Here is an 18,077-nt window from a genome sequence, read left to right as displayed (position 1 = left end):
TGTAACATGCACACACAGTCAGCGATACATATATATGTAGGCTAATTCACACGTGGAGTAACACGGGCTCATGCACACATGTATAATAATGAACACCTGCAGTAATGCACATTCACACACATATATATGGTAACATGCTTATATTTAAGCTATTACATACATATACTCTTTCTACTAACTCACACATACAGAAATAGACAAATATTGATTTAAAGTTACAAAGTCTACTAATCAATAATCTCCTAGCTCATTTACAGAATGTAAATATGGGACTTTATATCTATCTATCTCTATATTAAAACTAATGTACATATATATAGTAACAGTCAAACATGCCACTTATCTCACACAGTTAATTTCAGGGTGTGAATTCCAGATGCATCATTATTCCCAGATGTTCAGTATCTCCTTGCATTACAAAATTAAATAATTTGGTTTTCATTTACCTCTCTCTACTTTTCTTCTTGAATTGCCTCTCGTTGAGCTCTGTGAAGCAGTCACCTCCAACCTCAAGTGCTGGGAGAGCCTCTGTCTCTGCCAGGATGTGCTTCCTCCTTTGCTCTTTCTAGTCATTGCCTTTTCTGGGTGTGATTGTTGCTGTGATTTGGTTTCTGTGGGTTGGGCCAGTGTCTGAGATTCTCTCTGCAGTTCTCTCTTCCCCTTGAGTGCTTGGCAGATGGTGTAACCCCCAATAGAGCCAGGTTCTCTGCTGCCTCCATTTCACTCCCTGCCTAACCCTTCTCCTGTTTGGAGACAGGTGCAGGCTTGATCGCCTTGGAGATCCAAATTAGTGAGGGGTTTTTTGACAGGAACAGAGAGCACAGTGGTCCTGGTCATTGTTGTGCTGGTCTGTGTGTGTAGGGACACACTCTGCTCTCTCCCCAACCATTAGGAGGACTAGGTTCTCAGTGCCATGTTTAACGCTGACAATTTCCATCCCCACAGGTGATCCGAAAAGGCTGGCTCACCATCAATAACATTGGGATCATGAAGGGCGGTGCCAAGGAATACTGGTTTGTCCTGACAGCTGAGAACCTCTCGTGGTATAAGGATGATGAGGTGAGTGGCCTAGCCTCAGGACTGGTTGGAGTATGGCTTTGGTACCTAGTTCTCTGTGGTGCTGAGAACCCTCAACTTCCATTGACTTTCAGTGGCTGAGCATTTTGTATCAGGCCCTTAGTTCCCTACAGTGGCTGGGTATTATAAATACACTTTCTGAGTATTAATTGTCTGCTTCTATAAAGCATACCCCTGGGACCTGGAGTGATCCCACAAACCAGTATTCAACCTTTCCCAGGAAGGGATACCAGGAGATTGGGAGGTATAATCAGGATGCCATATACTCTGTTGGTGGGGTATAGAACTGTGTGTTCCCCTAGGGCATGCCAAATGGAGTCCTGCACATTAGTCACATCCTGTATATGTTAGTGTTCAAACAGCTGCTGCCAGCCCCTCCGTCAGTCCATGAATCTGTTGCCTTGTTCCTTGTATTCAACTCTTAGTGGGGCCTTGATATTACTTCAACTGGAATAAGGATATTTCCTTTTAACTGTGAGGGTCGTGGCATTAATTTGGATGCAGCAATCCTGGCACTGACAAGAAAATCCAGTTGGAAATGACTATGCTTGGAGCTCCTGAGTCAGTAAAAAGTGGGCAGGGCACTTTTCTGTCTTATTCTGGCAGGCTGACTCACAGGAGGGAGGGGATGGCTTAGCACTCTGATACCCAGGGATTTGTGGTACTCTCAGCAGTATCTATAGTGACTATTTAAATTGTGGCTAAGCTTGACTCTAGTCTTGTGTGGTCACTCAAGATAGGTGTGACCTAGTTGTCTGAGCACAGTACTCAAAGCCAGGAGCTATGGAGTTAAAATCCCAGCTCAAACGCTGACTTTCTCTGTGACTTTGGGTAAGTCACTTTACTTCTCTGTCTGTTTCCTCATGTGCAGAATGGGAATATCAGTACTCATCCACCTCATCTGGGTATTGGGCAGATCAGTTAATTCATGTTCATAAAGTGCTTTGAATGTGAAAGTGCTGAGTATTGTTACTAACAAACCATAACAGTACATGCAGAAGATAAATGAGAAAATAGCATGGATCTTCTCTGTAGACCCACCTTAAAAATAAATATTCCTGAAAGTTGGGAATCATGGCTTCCCAGTGCTTTCTCTTCCACTCAAGCAGGGAGCAAGATGCCCCCTGGCAGAATCATGTCCAAATTGAAGTTATTGTTATTTATTTATTTATTTATTTGTCTACTATCAACAGTGTGCCAGTCATAAAGGAAGACAAAATCTCTGGCCCCTGGGCCTAAATCTCTGAATAGTGGGAATGAGCAGCAAGAAGGTAATCAGAATGACATGAATTTAAACTCAAATACCACTCAACGTGCCAGAGATAGAAATACTTTGGGGGATGGCTACAAATGGATTCAGACTTAGTCAGCTTTTCCAAGAAATGGTGCCAAACTACTGGTCAGGAAGAGAAGGGGCCTTGCACCTTGTGTCATGGTTTATACCTGTGCAACATACCTGTAAACTGCTACCAGACCAGAATTCTCCACTCATTTACATCAGTGGGGACATTTAACACCCACTTTGCACAGTTGGAAATTATGACACAAGGTGCCACACAGAGAATCAGGACTGAAATGTCATTCCCTGACCAGGAGCTGATTAGTCTTAGGGTATGTCGGCACTGTTATGGCACTGCAGCTGTGCAGCTGGAGTGCTGAAGTGTAAATTATTTCTACATCAACAGAAGAGATTTTTCTGTTGATGTAGTTAATCCACCTCTGTGAGAGGTGATAGCTCAGACCACAGAAGAATCCTCTGTCAACCTAACTGTGTCTACAGTGGGGGCTAGGTCGACCTATTTTGCACAGGGTGTGAAATTTTTCACAGCCCTGAGCAAAAAATAGCTAGATCAATCTATTTTTTTAGGTGTAGACTAGGTCTAGGTTCAGCTGGGGCATGCATCAGTCCCATAATCAGCAAGGAACTGGAATTCATTGTGCAAAGAAGATTTTAAATCAGCCAGTCCTTTTTCAAGGCCCATGAACTCTCAGACAGAACTGCCTGGTGTGGCAACGTCGCCTTATGGTTATGTGTGCAGGTCAGGCAGTTATAACTTAAGGCTTGAGTGTTGTTTTAAATTAAAAACAGCTTCTGCATCTGGATTTCAGTGATGATCGCCTAGCCCCTCCACCCCTCTGCCCCAGCAGGGAGTGGGCAGGCTATGGTTGCAGCACATAATCTATGTTAATAGACTCCAGCTGCATGGGAGGGGGAAGGGGCGCCCCTTTTATCCTATGAGGAGGGTAACCCTGGGGATGAATAACAGCTGGAGGTCTGCACTGCTTCCCTTCTGCACGGTGAGAGGCAGAGCAGCCTAATTAAAACAGCTTCCTGCCAGCCAGCGTCCCTTAAATAAACGCAGGACGACCCAGTGCTGATGAGGCAGGAGCAGCACAGGAGAAAGGACCCTTTGTTCTAACTGGAGAAGGGGTGGAGGGAAAGGGGGAGCATGTTTTTATTTCTGATTTTTTCCCCACTCCTGCCCCCTCTCACTAGTTCAGCTCTTTGATCTCTGACCTCTGGGGAAGGAAAGGGAAGTAACTTCCACTTGGATTCCATGGCCAGGCTCAGCTTAGAGAGTCAGTACATTACAGGGGCATCTTGGAGAGCCCTTGACTTTGGAGTTCCCATCATAACCCTCTACCCTACACAGGGACAGGGCTGAGTCTGTCCTCCAGGGCTCTGCTACCCCACATGGCAACAGGGTTGTCTCCATCATCCACGGCCCCTCTGCCCTTCATTGAGAGGAGGCTAGGGTGACCAGATGTCCCAATTTTATAGGAACAGTCCAAATTTTTGGGTCTTTTTCTTATATAGGCTCCTATTACTCCCCACCCCCATCCCGATTTTTCACATTTGCTGTCTGGTCACCCTAGAGGAGGCTTCTCAGACCCATCACTCCTAAACCAGGCTGGTATCTCCACACATGGCTGTCTCCATATGTCTCAGTCCCAGATCCCTTCTTTTCCCCAGAAAGGACTGTCTGCCTCCCTGTCCCCCTGATTTGAAGGGAGGAATGGTGTCTTTCAAGGCCCCATTTTAAGTCACCCTGAGTGCAGCCTGAGAGTCCCAATCCACTTACGTTTTGGACAGACAAAAACCCTGACTTCTCATGCTCCTGTTGGGCTCTCTTGCCCCAGCTCCACGGTGCTGTAGCAAACAGCCAAAGTAAATGAGAGTGTTCAATCCAGGGAAGAAAACCCTTGTGTTGGAGGAAGAGCCAGTTGCAGAATTTGGGGCATCTGGTGGGAAAACTAGGGGTGGACTGGGGGTGGCAGGATGACATTGGGCTAGGCTAGCACCTCTCAAAAATTGAGGCGGGTGGAATGGAGCTAAGTGCTTCCCTCTCCTGCCCTGTTATGGCAGGACTGGGCATCAAGTCTGAGTAAAGACATCTGGGTCCCATTAGTGAAATAGCAGCTTTTCCACAATGCTGGTTTGTTTTCTCTTCCCCCCTAAAGAAAAGAATTGGAACTTAAAAGTGTCTTAAAGGTTCCAGCATCAAGTGTGAGTGAGGACAGGGCTCCCACTGCTCTAGAGAGGCTAGTGGAGCATGCTGGGGGAAGGGAAGGGGGCGGAAAGCTGGCTTCTTGTTCTGCCCTGCTGCCAAGAGCCCTTCCTTTGGGTTCTCTCTCCATTTTTCCTCCAGTCTTCTTTGTGTGAGTCAAATCCCTGACCCAAGGAGAGCTGCAGTATAGATCTGCTGCAGAAAAGGGAGTCATCTTGGATTTGGGAATCACACACAAGAAGTCAGCACCTCCTGGTTGCTGCTGGGTTCTGCCTATAGGACATTTGTGGGAGAGCGAGATGGTGGATTGGCAACTATATGGATCCAGTGACCATTCTCTAAGACAGTGGGTGATCTCGCTAGCCAGGGAGAGCACTACACCCCCGAGACTGGAGTGGCAGCCATGGCACTGTAGCTGGTTGGTATTAGATACTCAGTTACCATGGTGATGAGCATGGTATGAGAACCTAAGCAGAAAAAGGTGTTGTTCCACCTAATCCCCTCCAGAGAGCTACAGCACATAACCCAGCTACACAGGTAGGATCCACGCTTCTCCTCTAGTTCTCTAGGTGGCAGGGAGCATTAAGCCCTGAGCCGAGCCATAATGAACAATATGCTACATGGTTCCTATGAGCAAGGCCTACATCCCACTGGAATGGGCCCGTGGGCCCTGCATTTGGTACATGTAAGAGTGAATGTAAACTGGGATGCATATGACTACATACATGTCATTGTGTGTACGTGAGTGGTTGCACACACAGGTGAATACAGTCTACTTCTAGTACATGTGGGAATTTGGGTGTGAATATACTGTATAGCCCTGACCTTCTGTCCTTATTTATGCAAAAGTCTCACTAAGGTTAAGCTGAATAAGGGCTAAGGAGGGCAGGACTTGGCTCATACCTGTGTGAGGGCGTCAATGTATTTCCATAGCTAAATGTTTGTGTCCGTCCTGCTGAAATGCATGGTGGAACCTGCTTGCAGGTTCCTTGTGTAGAGTGAAATTCCTTTATGCAGAAGTAGAATGAGAGTAATAGCAAATTGTTTCACTGCAGCAAAAGTGCAACTTGTAATTCCAGTACTGCTGCTCTGTATAGACACTAGGGCTAGGTCCACGCTACAATCTTACATCGGCATAAGTACATCGCTCAGGGGTGTGAAAAATCCACACTCCGAGCGATGTAGTTACACTGACCTAACCCCCAGTGTAGACAGTGCTATGTCAATGGGAAAGCTTCTCCCATCAACACAGCTACCGCCTCTTGTAGAGGTGGATTAACGATACCGACAGGAGAGGCTAGTAGTATCTTCACTAAAGCTCTACAACAGTGCAGCTGCACCGCTGCAGCTTTTTAAGAGTGGACCTGCCCCAAGAAGATTCCACTCCATATTGCAAGGTGTGGGTGTGTCTCTGTGTGTTCTTGAATGTATGCATGTGAGTGTTTGTATTGTGTGTGAGTGTGAATGCACACAGATAGGTGTGTGAGACTGATACAGGGGTGTGTATGTTTGTGAATGATATGTACATGTATGAATGTCTGAGTATGTTAATTGTGTGTGCATGTGTGTCTGAATTTGTGTGTACGTGTGACTGGTATGGTTATGTGTCCATATGAATGGCCTGGACCTGTGTGAGTATGTATGCCCGGGACTGGGTGTGGATGACATGGCAGTTATGTGATCATGTATGAATGTTGTGTTTGAGTGAGAATGGGGTGTGTGAATAACAGGAGGTTATGTGGTTGTTGGAATGCGTATGTTTGGTGTGTGAGTATCTAGTATTTGGGTATGTGCATGTGTTAAGTATCTGTGTACATGAATGGTGTGTATGAAGATGAGAAATGATGTGTAGGTGTTTGCATGTCTGTAGATCCAGGCATATGATGGGGAATCTTTTACATTCTTCATACACCATTTTGAGTCTGCTGGGTCAGAGTTGTGCTGCCTTTGTACTTCCCTTCTCTTCCATTACTGGAGAATGCAGGCAGATTCTCCTGGCTGGGAGAAGCTGTGACCTTATTCACACACTTGTAGGTGTCCGTTTACTACACATCAGACCTTGGCTCCTTCCCAATTCTAGCTAGAGACTTCAATGCTAGGATTACATTACATCTCCCTTTGAAACCCCCATTTTCAGTAACACGGAGCAGATCACTTTTCCTACAGCAAGCTGACGCTCTTGTGTATTAAGCCCCAGATCAGCCACATCATGAAGCTCTCTCTGTTGTCTTTGCAGTGGCTGAAGCCCTGCCAGCCATCAGGATGGAGCTGTAATGGGGGGGTGGCTTTGAGCAGTCCAGCTGCAAGCTGGATTTTGTCACCCATTTTTCTGCTTTGAGACCGCAGAGAAAAGTGTGTTCTGAGACTCAGTCCTTCCCAGTTATCATATCAGCCTCAGGATCTCTCTCTACCACACATACTCCTTCCCTCTCTCTCTGCTCCTACTCTTTTGCTCTTTCATTCATTCACTCTCATGCTCTCTCCCTCCCATTCATAGTCTCTTTTTCTTTTTCTCACACTCTCCCTCCTCCTTCTTTCTCACTCTCTCTTTGTTCTTTCTCACTCACTATTCTTGTTAGTAGGTTCGCACACACATACACATTACCTGTCCCTCCCAATCCACATCTAAAGAAAGGACCACAACCAACTTTAAAGGAAAGGTGACTCCCAGAATCTGCAAACCTGAAATTTTCTTTTTTTAAATAAAATAAAGTTTGTTACACCATAAAATTCTCCAACTGGCCACTTCCCTCTGCTTAATTTCGCCTCCTCCTCGTAAAGGGACTGCTAGCAAGGCACTGTGCAGCCGTAACTCTCCCAGAGGGTAGCCCCTGTCCTTGTGATTTGGACACTTTTATAGCAAAGGTCTGCACAAGAAACACAAGGCATCCTGAGTGGCTCTCACTGGGACAAGCATGTGAAACAAACAGAAACAGCTGCAAAGAGAGGGTGAGGAGAGTCAGGGAGGAAATGACAGACAGATAGGGAGTGGGATGGTGAATAGTGACAGATAAAGGTGAGCATCAGGTGAGGATCCAAGTGGCTGTTTCCCAGCAGACTGGGGGAGGTAGGTGAATTTAGCATGCATTGCTCACACCCCAGCATTTCCCGCTGCCACGCAGGCGTTTCCATCCCTGTGCGGCACCGGCAGCGTGTGTGGTGTATCCCAGCACAGCCTAACCAATGTGCAGACTACTGTACAATCTCGTAGTCCTGAACAGGTAGTCTGAACACTGGGCAGACGGAGTGGAGCCTCTGTGTCCAGCTCTCCAGCTAGCAGCAGCACGTTAGTCCTTCCCCCTTTCTGCCTCTGGGCTGGTGTTTTGGGGACAGAGAGAGGGTGAGGGAAAGTCCAAGTCCTGCTTGAAGAAGTTTCCTCCATTGGCAGCTGGGAAGAAGGGGGGATTGCTCCCTGCCTGCACCCCGCACTGAGCGAACCTTCAAACCCCTTTCTCTTCCGCCGTTGGCATCAAAAGGCTGATGCCCCATTCCCCCGGGCACGTCGTACCTTTAAAAAATAAAAATAAATTACTGCTGTTCGAACCCAGGAAAAAATGTTTCTAAGTCTTGGCCGTTGCCCAGATGTGCAGACTTCGTTGCTTTATTCAACCCCCCACATCTGGCGCAGCAGTTGGTGGCAGCGGGTGGGAGGACGTTCAGGCCCGATGCATCCTGATCTCCTTCCGCCCAGCTCTCAGTCCCGTAGAACGTCGCTCTACCCAGGGTCCGGAGCAAAGAGCAAACAAGACCAGCTTTCGCTTCCAAGCCCATAACAAGGGTCCTTTGACCCACATTGGCCAGTTGCCTTTGCAGCTAGCCTCTGGCTATCATGGGAGCGATCCGAGTTCCCTCCTTTCCTCCCCCCATCGCATCTGGCACTCACTGTGCCTCCCTCCCTCCCTCTTTCTGGTCTTTGCTCCCTCCCTTCTCTTGCTTCCCTTCTGTCTTTCTGCCTCAATTGACGTGGCAGCGCAATGCTAACTAGACTCGAGGGAGGAGCTTGTTGGCTGCTGAGGAGGTCAGAGGTTGACAGGAAGTGAGCCATCTGACGGATAAGGTTGCGCGGAGGAAAGGAAGGTTCCATACCTTGGATGGAAACTTGAGGAATGCCGCTTTCTCTCTGATGCTCAGCTCCTGTGTAGCGATTCCAGATGTTCCCCAGGCCATGTGTTTCACTTCCTCTCTTGTGCTGCAGGGATAAAGAGTGCTTTAGGTGCAATATGCAACCCACCAGCACACACAGGGGAGGGGGAGCCAGAGGAGAGATTTTAAATCTGTGGCTAAAAACACGAACACCCAGTACTCCTGCTTTGTTCCTAATAGGTTAAACCCATGGTGAGGAGCATTTAAGGGTTGAGGGGAAATCTATTAGTTTATTTCCCCATTTAAATCTCATAATACAGGAAGGAGGTGACAACACTGAGCAAAGAAAAGGCCCTATGCTGGGCATTGTTATACACTGTTACTGAACAAATTGACTGGGATCAGGGTTTAACTGGGGTAATGGGGAGGTAGATGGAGCAAATAATTTATGGGAAGTCTGGGAGGATCCTCCACTGTAAATATTTTTGAAATTACTGAATTCCTGGTACAATTTGGTCTATTACAGAAGTGAAGACTTTACTGTTCCAAAGTAATTTGATGAGGCCCAAAAAATCATTTATTTTTGTCAGGGATGATTTGACTCCATCTAGGGTGGAGCTGACTGCCTGAGACAAAGAGAGCACCACAACTCTCCTGTCAGTTTGGTGGTGGGATTTTAACAATGGTCTCGAGCCTCCTCCAGCACACCGTTGGCACCAGAGAAAAGCAAAGTACATCAGCATTAATAGTAGCGTTTGGTTCAGTTGGTATTTTTTTAATTTCACAAGAGCCATAAATCAGAACATATACACTTGGACTCTCTATGCATAAAGTTTTACTTGTCATAATAGCTTCAGCTTATCTTGGGTTGCCCTCCTGATTGATTATGGTGAGGTCTGATAGTTCTGTCAATTATCTCCTAGCACCCCAAGAGCCAAATTCCTCCTTTGGATGCATGTGTGGGCTTCCCCATCAGCTTCAGTTTCATGTGTATCTAGATATAAAACACCAACCCTTTCTGCACAGAGAGACCGGCTAGGCAGAGGAAATAGCCTGCGAACAAACCAAGAGCTCTCATTCCAATCCAGCTATGCTGTATTTTTACCTGACTGTTTAAAATGTATTTGGGGATGAAGGCCCAGAGGAGAACAGTGCACATTCAGTTAACAATGCAAACCACAACCATCTAAAATACACTGGCCCCACTACAGAGCAGAGTAACAAGCTACTTGGGGTGCCTCTTCTCAGGCCACAGAGCTACACTAGTCTCAGTCCTTCCCCCAAACACAATGCTTTTCCCTCCATGACTAGGGGTTAATGGCTAGGGGATCCATGTGCCCACGCTGACCCCAAGTCTCTTTTCTGTGGCAGTGCCTTCCCCAACCCCTATGGAGCTGTGCTTTACCGTGTATATGGGGGGTAGGCCTCCTGCATAGACTCTCCTTATCTGCCCCCCGTGCAAGTGGACCACACTGGTTCTGCTGCATTCAGGGTCCTCCATGCAAGCACTGTGATTATAGCTAGGAATGATTGTCCTTTAAAAGGTGTGAGACTAACCAGGCCTGATTAGACCCTGTCACCCCAATACCCCTTCTTGCCCTATATTTGCACTTTAGTGTCCTGCTTCCTGCAGCCCACAATGTTACCTCCTCCCCCTTGCCTGCTCCAGAGTAATTCCTTGGCTATGCATGTGTTTCCTGGGATAGATATTTTGCTGCTGAGAGGGCAGCCTCTCCTCTGCTATGATCCTCTATCTGCCTTGCCACCAAAATGAGATATTTCATGAGTAACACAGGACTTTTGGGATCAAGCCAAGATCTTTGAACCGTGCTCAACAAAGCCACCTTCCCTATCCCAGGGTGTACTGGCACCTAGTCCTCCCTCTCTGATTTTTGCCTGCGTCTGTCAGGCTGGAGGGAGAGCCCCTCCCCGCTTTTGGCTGCATTGGTCTTGGGATGTCTCAGCCACCACACACTCCGTGATTGCTAACATATGGGGAGAAGGCTCAGCCAAAGCTTTAAAAGGCTCAGCACTCGGCAGCTTGTTACACTCTTTCCTGTCTCTACAATCAGGAAATGAAGTCAGAGTATTGATATAAAACAGGCGGGGGTGAAAACCGAGAAGATGGAAAGAGTGGAGCTAGGACTTTTGAGAGAATGGGGTGTAGGTGTGGTGAGATGGCGGGTCAGAGCAGCACTGGCTGAATGTGTGTGTGGGTGGGTGCGCATCATGCTGCAATCAAGAGCCAGGGGATTTACCTCCTGGCACCAGTGCTCTAGCTCTTGTATGGCTCTTGTTACCCCCAAAGCTGAAAAATCATACACTAGTGAACAGCAATATGGGTCTAATTCCCCTTTGAGGATATTAGTCTGAATATTGCTCCAGGGCACAGATGCAGTGCCCCCAGAACCTGGGAACTTGGTGCTAGCATTCTCTATGATGGAATTCACTGTCTTTCGAGTTTGAGAGAGTGAAGCCTGGTGCTAATGTATTGGTTCCTTCTGCACTTAGAGACTAGGAGTATAAATCCTTACATGTGTGTATGGCTCGCAGTGCACATTAGAGTCAAGGGTCCAAAATCTGACCTCCGTTTCACTGGTGTAAATCTGGAAAAGGTGCTAAATCCTGATCACATTAATGTCAATGACAAATTCCCATTAGCTGTAGTGGGTCCAGGTTTGGTCCTAACACCACTAAATACACTCTAGATTTACTTTGGTGTAACGGAGATCAAACTGTTGAGTGCAAATCCTGGCACTAGTGCAATGGTGTGGGAAGTGACAGCATGAAGAGGCTAGAAGCATTACAGAAGCAATTCCTGTAAGATGAAGGTGAAGAACTCTAAGGCCTTGATGGAAACAAAATGGGTACAGGGTGAAGACACACATACACCATCACCTACAGGGGTGAAAGTAACTTAAACGACTTACCGGTACTCTGGAGTCCTTAGGAAGGCATCTCTACCGGAAGAGATGAGGCCTTTAAATCCGCAGGTGTTTTAAATCAGGATTTAAAGGGCTTGGGGCTGGGAGCAGCAACTGGGGCCCCAAGCCCTTTAAATCACCCCCAGAGCCAGGGCCAGCTCTAGACCCCAGCGCGCCAAGCGCGTGCTTGGGGCAGCATGCCACGGGGGACCTCTGCCGGTTGCCAGGAGGGCGGCAGGCAGCTCCGGTGGACCTCCCACAGGCGTGCCTGCGGAGGGTCCGCTGGTCCTGCGGCTCCAGTGGTGCATCCGCAGGCACGCCCGTGGGAGGTCCACTGGAGCCGCGGGACCGGCGAGCAGCAGAGCGCTCCCTGCAGCATGCCACCGTGCTTGGGGCGGCGAAATGGCTAGAGCTGGCCCTGTCCAGAGCTACCAGCTGCAGAGGCCCTTTAAATCACCCCCGGAGCTACCAGCTGCAGAGGCATCTGGGAACCCTGGGGGTGATTTAAAGGGCCTGGGGCTCCAGCTGCTGCTACCACAGCCTCACCATCAGAGGGGGCCCCAGCCTCTGGCAGAGCTTTAAATGGCCCCGGGCTCCGCTGCAGTAGCAGCAGCCAGGAGCCCTGGTGGTGGAGCCCCAGCCCCGAGCCCTTTAAATCACCGCCAGAGCCCCGCCACCGCTACCCCAGGGCTCCAGCACCGGGTTCGGGTGGCGATTTAAAGGGCCCCAGAGGGTAGCGGCAGTGGGAGCTCTGAGCCCTTTAAATCGCCACCTGAGCCGCGCTGCTGGAGCCCCAGGGTAGCAGTGGCAGCCGGGGGCTTGGGCGTGATTTAAAGGGCTCAGGGCTCCGGCTGCCGCTACCACCCCGGGCCCTTTAAATTGTCCCCGGAGCCCTGCTGCCAGAGCCCAGGGGTAGCGGTGGCAGTGCTTCGGTGGCAAGTTAAAGGGCCTGGGGCTGTAGTGGTGGCTGAGCTCCTGACCCTTTAAATTGCCGCTGGAGCCCCGCTGCGCCTACCCCTGGGCTCCGGCAGGCTCTCGGGATGATTTAAAGGGCCCAGGGTGGTAGCGGCTACCAGAGCCCCGGACCCTTTAAATTGTCCCCAGAGCCCTGCTGCCAGAGCCCTGGGGAGGTGGTGGTGGGGCTCCGGTGGCTATTTTAAGGCCCGAGATGGTAGCGACTGCTGCAGCCCCGGACCCTTTAAGTGCCGCAGCCCCGCTGCTGCTACCCCAGGGCTCGGGATAATTTAAAGGGCCCGGGGCGGTAACTGCCGCAGGTGCCCTGGGCCCTTTAAATCACCGCCCGAGCCCCATCACCACTTCCCCAGGGCTCTGGTAGCAGGGCTCTAGTTGCAATTTAAAGGGCCCAGGGCTCCAGCCGCTGCTGGAAGCTCCAAGCCCTTTAAATGGCTGCCAGGGGAAGCCAATGTGCCCCAGTATGGCGCACCGGCTCTTGCCAGTATGCTGTACCAGGGCATACAGACTTACTTTCGCCTCTGATCATCTAGGTCCTAGGACCTGGGGAGTTCTGTTGCATTCACCAGTTGATTTCTTGATTGTTTTGCTATAAGATGTTTCTTCTTTTGCACCCAGTTCCAAACTTTTCTGACATTGTGAGGATGTGAGGAGCATTTTCTAGATCTTATTCCTTTAGCTGCCATCCACATTGAAGTTACTTTCTTGGGTAGCAGAGAGATTGCATATGGATGATGTATAAGGAGCTTCAGTAGGAGAGATTGCAGTAGGACTGGTTGGCTTGCCTGGGGGCTTAGCAATGGGTGTTCATCTCCTTTAAGTCACCAGTTCATTTGCAACCTGGAGCAGTAGTGGCTGAAAGTTATTGCGATCTGGAAGCTGTTAGGTTATTTTCAGAATGCGAAATAACTTTATGGGTCTCAGCCAGATTCCTAATCAATAGGCATCTGTATCACAAAAATACTCACCCCCCTCAGTTAAGACTAACTGGCACCTTGGTTGTACAGGGAAATTGAGGTCTGAATACCATTTCTATCTTTGGTCCCTCTGGATCAGTGGTGAGAAGGGTATGGGAGCTCTGTTGCTGCCCAAGCTGTCCCTGTTCTGTCCATCCCAGAGAACATCAGTTTCCAGGACGTCTTTCCCAGCATTACATTATATTGTAACAGATAATGTCATTTGATCTTTTTGTTGGGGATCTGAGACATGTCGAGAGGTATACTGGTATACTTGGAAATTAATGGGACTTAGTGAGATAGCTGACTAAGGCCTGTAGTGCTATTAAAATAGTCAGATCATCTTCTTTTGGCTTTGATTCCATCTGCCTATGAAATGTGTCAGCAGCATCACCATCTACAGTTGCTTCTCTGCCCTTGTGTTTTCCAGTTAGATTTTGGGATCTCTGCTAGCAGCCTGCCTGCCTTTTCTATTCCCTTTTCCCCTGTGAGGGATCACATTTCTCCATGTTTCCAGCTGAGGCAAGCATGACGTACACACCAGAACCCATACACAAGGGGGACGGTTACATACATAATACATTTCTATTAGAGTAGTCAGACATCTGCACTCTGCTTCGAGGTGAGGAGTTTGGTATAATGGCTCCCTCTCTTGATCACTTTTGGTATAGCAATACCTGATTAGAGCCGTACGCTTCCAACTAGGGCCCTTGGGCCAAATTCAGCTTTCAGTTACACTGATGTAAATCCAGATAAACTCCAGTAAAAACTCCATATCTTTCCCTGAGTAAGAGAGAGGAGAGTCTGATCTTCATTTTTTAGGGTTAAAGCCAAAAAATCCCCTGATTTCTAACCTCATCCATCTCTGAATACAGATTTCAAAATTAAACTTAAATCCGAAAAAATCAGGGCCTAAACTGGAGACACTTTAAAGCATAATTAAAAAGCTCTTAGCCCTCCCACTCTGAAAATCAGGTCCCCGAAAGGTCTCAAATTGGTCATCCCAAAATTGAGGCATCCAAAATCATTCCTCACTTTTGAAAATTTAGGCCTCAGTTTTTAAGGTTTTCCCCACATGTTCGGCCACCCATTTCACCTGGGGTTTTGAGTAGTCAGAAGGACACTGGCTCGAATTTTCAGTGATTGCTGTTAGTCATTTTCCATATAAAAGGTCTTTAACTGACTCTCAAATATCCCACACCACTCCAACCACAATGGCTCCTGGTGCCAGAAAAGAGCCACTGGAACCCCACTTTGTGTTTTCTGTAACTACTATTATTTAAAAATTAACAAGAGCCCTTCATAGTGTAGGATGAAGTAGCAGGATGGATCAGGTGTGTCAGATCTTCTAAGACAGAAGGTGGTTTAAATTCCATTAATTCTTATGAGAAACTATCAACTTTTCTGTCAAGTGATTGGCTTTTCTGCAGAAACTTGAAAATAAGGTTAATATGAAAATAAGACTTTTTAACCTGCAGTCATGACCACATCACTTTATCTCACTTGATTTGTTTAAACTCAGGTTTAACAAAGAATAAAACCCCCAACTCAGTTGGCTGGTAGCATTTACAAGCAGATAGCAGTATGCTATAATGAAACCAGGAGTTGAGGTATCTGTGGTGAGAACAGCCACATGCCACAAATGGTAGAGAGCAGAATGGGATGGAGCTGCCGTGGCTGGTCACTGGGAAATGCTCTCAACGATTAATACACAAACTTGAGGGAGGGTGCACAGAACAGATACAGCACTGAGTGCGATATAAATGCCTAGACAGATTAGATAGGTAGACAGTTTGTAGCTGTGAGCACCCTGCTCAATCACTATTTGAAGAGATGATGAAGTCAGGTTGAGAGGGCCTGCGTGCTGACTGGCTGCTGGAGGGGATAGGGGAATCCGGCTGTCAGGGTGCCATTGCTCACTGATTGTCTTATGGGGTAGGGGAATCAGACTGTGAGAGCTCCCTTGCTGACAGACTGAAGGAGCAGAGGAGGTGAGCTGTGAGGATCCCATTGTTGACTGACTTCTTGAAGGTCTGGGGGAATTGGGCTGTGACTAGTGCCCAGTTCCTGACTGACTTGAGGGACTGTAGGAATCAGGCTGTATGGGTGACTACTTTTGTTGGATGGAAATAAGGGAAAACCACACGAAAAATAAGGGACATTGTAAGGGAACACCATTTCCCTTCACATATCATGTATTTTTTTCTCAAATGCACATTTCTACTGCCCTCAGGTCTACAATGTAATTATCATAAGTATCAATTTAATGTTTAAAATGGTTCTTATTTTTGATGGGTTGGACCCCTTGTGAAGCCACCTGATGCGCTGAGATACCACTGAGTCTACCTGTTCTACCAGCATGGGCCCCCTTTAATCTCTCTTGCTGACCCAGGCACTTAAAATTTCTTCCAGCACACACACAGGCAGGGCCACACCCAGCTGCAGATCAGCTCTGGGAAGACTCAGCTTAGGGGACTTGCTGCAGCATCAGATGTCCACTTCCCTTGCCCAAAGACATATTATGAAATTCGCCTCCTCCCTCAGTGTGGAGAGAGTTGTGCATACTTCTTAGTCCCCCAGGTAGAAATTACTGAAACTGGGTTTAATAATAAACAAAATTAATTTTATTAATTATAAAAGGCAGATTTTAAGTGGTAAAAGGGGTGACAAACAGAACAAAGCAGATTACTAAGCAAATGAAATCAAACATGCAAATTAAGCTGGTTTCACTAAAGAAATTGGTTACTAGTAGTATTTCTCACCCTAGATATTGTTGCAGGCAGTTTGCAAAGTTTCTGTGGCTCAGAGTTCCAGTTCTATTCCTTTTTAGACTGGACCTGTCTCAGTCTGGACTCCCCCCTTGCTTTCCCTTTTGCAGTCTTTCTTCTTGGGCCGACAGGGCCTGGAGAGGAGGAGTCCTGTTTGCCTTCCTCCCAACCCTTAAATAGGATTTACATAAGGTGGGAATCCTTTGTTTCCCCAAACTTGACCCCCCCGCTTCCCTTACAGTGGAAAATTACAAGAAGTCCCGGGTAATGTTTTAGTATCAGGTGACAAGACCCCCTGATGCTGTGGTATCACAGTGTCCATGAGTCAGTGGCAATGTGGAGCATCCACAGGAAGGCCAAGCTTTTCACAGTCCATTGTCCTTGCTGATTGGCCTTCTTGCCCTGTCTGGCTTTTCCATTGTTGTACCTGAAGTGTTAGCAGTGGACATCACCCAAAGTAGCATAGCTGAAATACAGATACATAGTCAATATTCCTAACTTCAGATACAGAAATGACACAGGTATACATGTTGGATAATCACATTCAGTACATCATAACCTTTCCAATGATATCTTACATGAGCCATCTTGCATAAAGTACATCTCAGTTATGTCATATTTATATCATAAGAATATTTTCATAAAGAATATGGAATGACACATCGCATTATTATCAGTTTTAATACATTTCAATACGTCTTAAAATAAGAGATGGGTGGTCATCCTAAGGGGCAGTTCAAGGAAATAAGAGAGGGTCCCTTCAAATAAAGGATGAATAGTCACTCTAGCCCTGTTACTGACTGACTCCCTTGAGGGGATGGGGGAACTGGGATGTGAAGGCTCGATTGCTGTCTGACTCCTAATGTGGTAGCTGAATAAACTGTTAGGCCCCTATAGCTGGCTGACTCCTTAAGGAGATCAGGGAGTTAGTCTATAAGGGCACCATTGCTGACCAAGTCCTTGAGGGCATGGGAAAATTGGGCTGTGAGTCCTCAGTTGCTGACTGACTCCTTGAGAGGATGGGGAATTGACTTGTGAATGCCCCACTGCTGACTTAGTCCTTGAAGTGATGTGGGTACTGTTGCTGACTGAGTCCTTGAGGTGATGGGAGAGCTGGGCTGTGAAGACTCTGTTGCTGAGTAACTTCTTGAGGAGATGGAGGAATTGGGCTGTGGGGGCCCCTTACTGACTGACTTCTTGAGTGGATGGAGGAGCTGGATTGTGAAGTGCCTGTACTGACTGACTCCTTAAGGAAACAGGGAAATTGGGCTGAGAGTGTCCAGTTGTTGTCTGACTTAATGAGGTGAAGTGGTAGGTAGGCTGTGGTGTTGCTGTTGCTGACTAACTCCTTGAGGCAATGGTGAATCTGGACTGGGTGAGCCCTCTTGCTGACTGGATCCTTGAGGGGATGGGGAGTCAGGCTGTGAAGGCCTTTCCTTTTGATGACTGTTTTATGGGATGAGAGAATCAAGTTGTGGGGCTAGAGTGTATGAGAGCCCTTGCTGACTGACTTCTTGAATGGATGAGGAATTCAACTGAGAGTCCTTGCGGGGAGCTGGGCTGTGACATCTGTGCTGGCTGATTCATTAAGGGAAATAGGAAATTGGGATATGAATTCCCAGTTACTGTCTGACTTATTGAGGTGTTGTGGTAGCTAGGCAATGGTGGTGCTGTTGCTGACTGACTCCTTGAGGGAATGAGGGAGTCAGGTTGTGAAGACCCTCTTGCTGACTGATTGCTTTCTGAGATGCAGGAGTTGAGTTTTGAGGGCTAGACTGTGAGGAATCC

The 18,077-nt window shown here is 47.6% G+C and overlaps 1 protein-coding gene across 15 annotated transcripts in view; it reads left to right on the top strand.

Moving 5' to 3' along the window:
- DNM1 (dynamin 1) overlaps window positions 1-18,077 on the top strand; it is a 110,078-nt gene that overhangs the window by 71,379 nt on the left and 20,622 nt on the right. For all 15 annotated transcript variants that reach the window (XR_004376143.2, XR_004376141.2, XR_004376142.1 and 12 more), the window contains one exon: window positions 946-1,059. Coding sequence is in view for 11 of the 15 variants with exons in the window: in XM_032797882.2 (XP_032653773.1) it covers window positions 946-1,059 (114 nt within the window). In the remaining 4 variants the exon portion in view is untranslated. The remainder of the gene's footprint in view (window positions 1-945; window positions 1,060-18,077) is intronic.

Source organism: Chelonoidis abingdonii, chromosome 24 (genome assembly GCF_003597395.2).
Source record: "Chelonoidis abingdonii isolate Lonesome George chromosome 24, CheloAbing_2.0, whole genome shotgun sequence".
NCBI lineage: Eukaryota > Metazoa > Chordata > Testudines > Testudinidae > Chelonoidis > Chelonoidis abingdonii.
The sequence above is the reverse complement of the archived record's forward strand: the minus strand, read 5'-3'. Positions and strand labels throughout refer to the sequence as shown.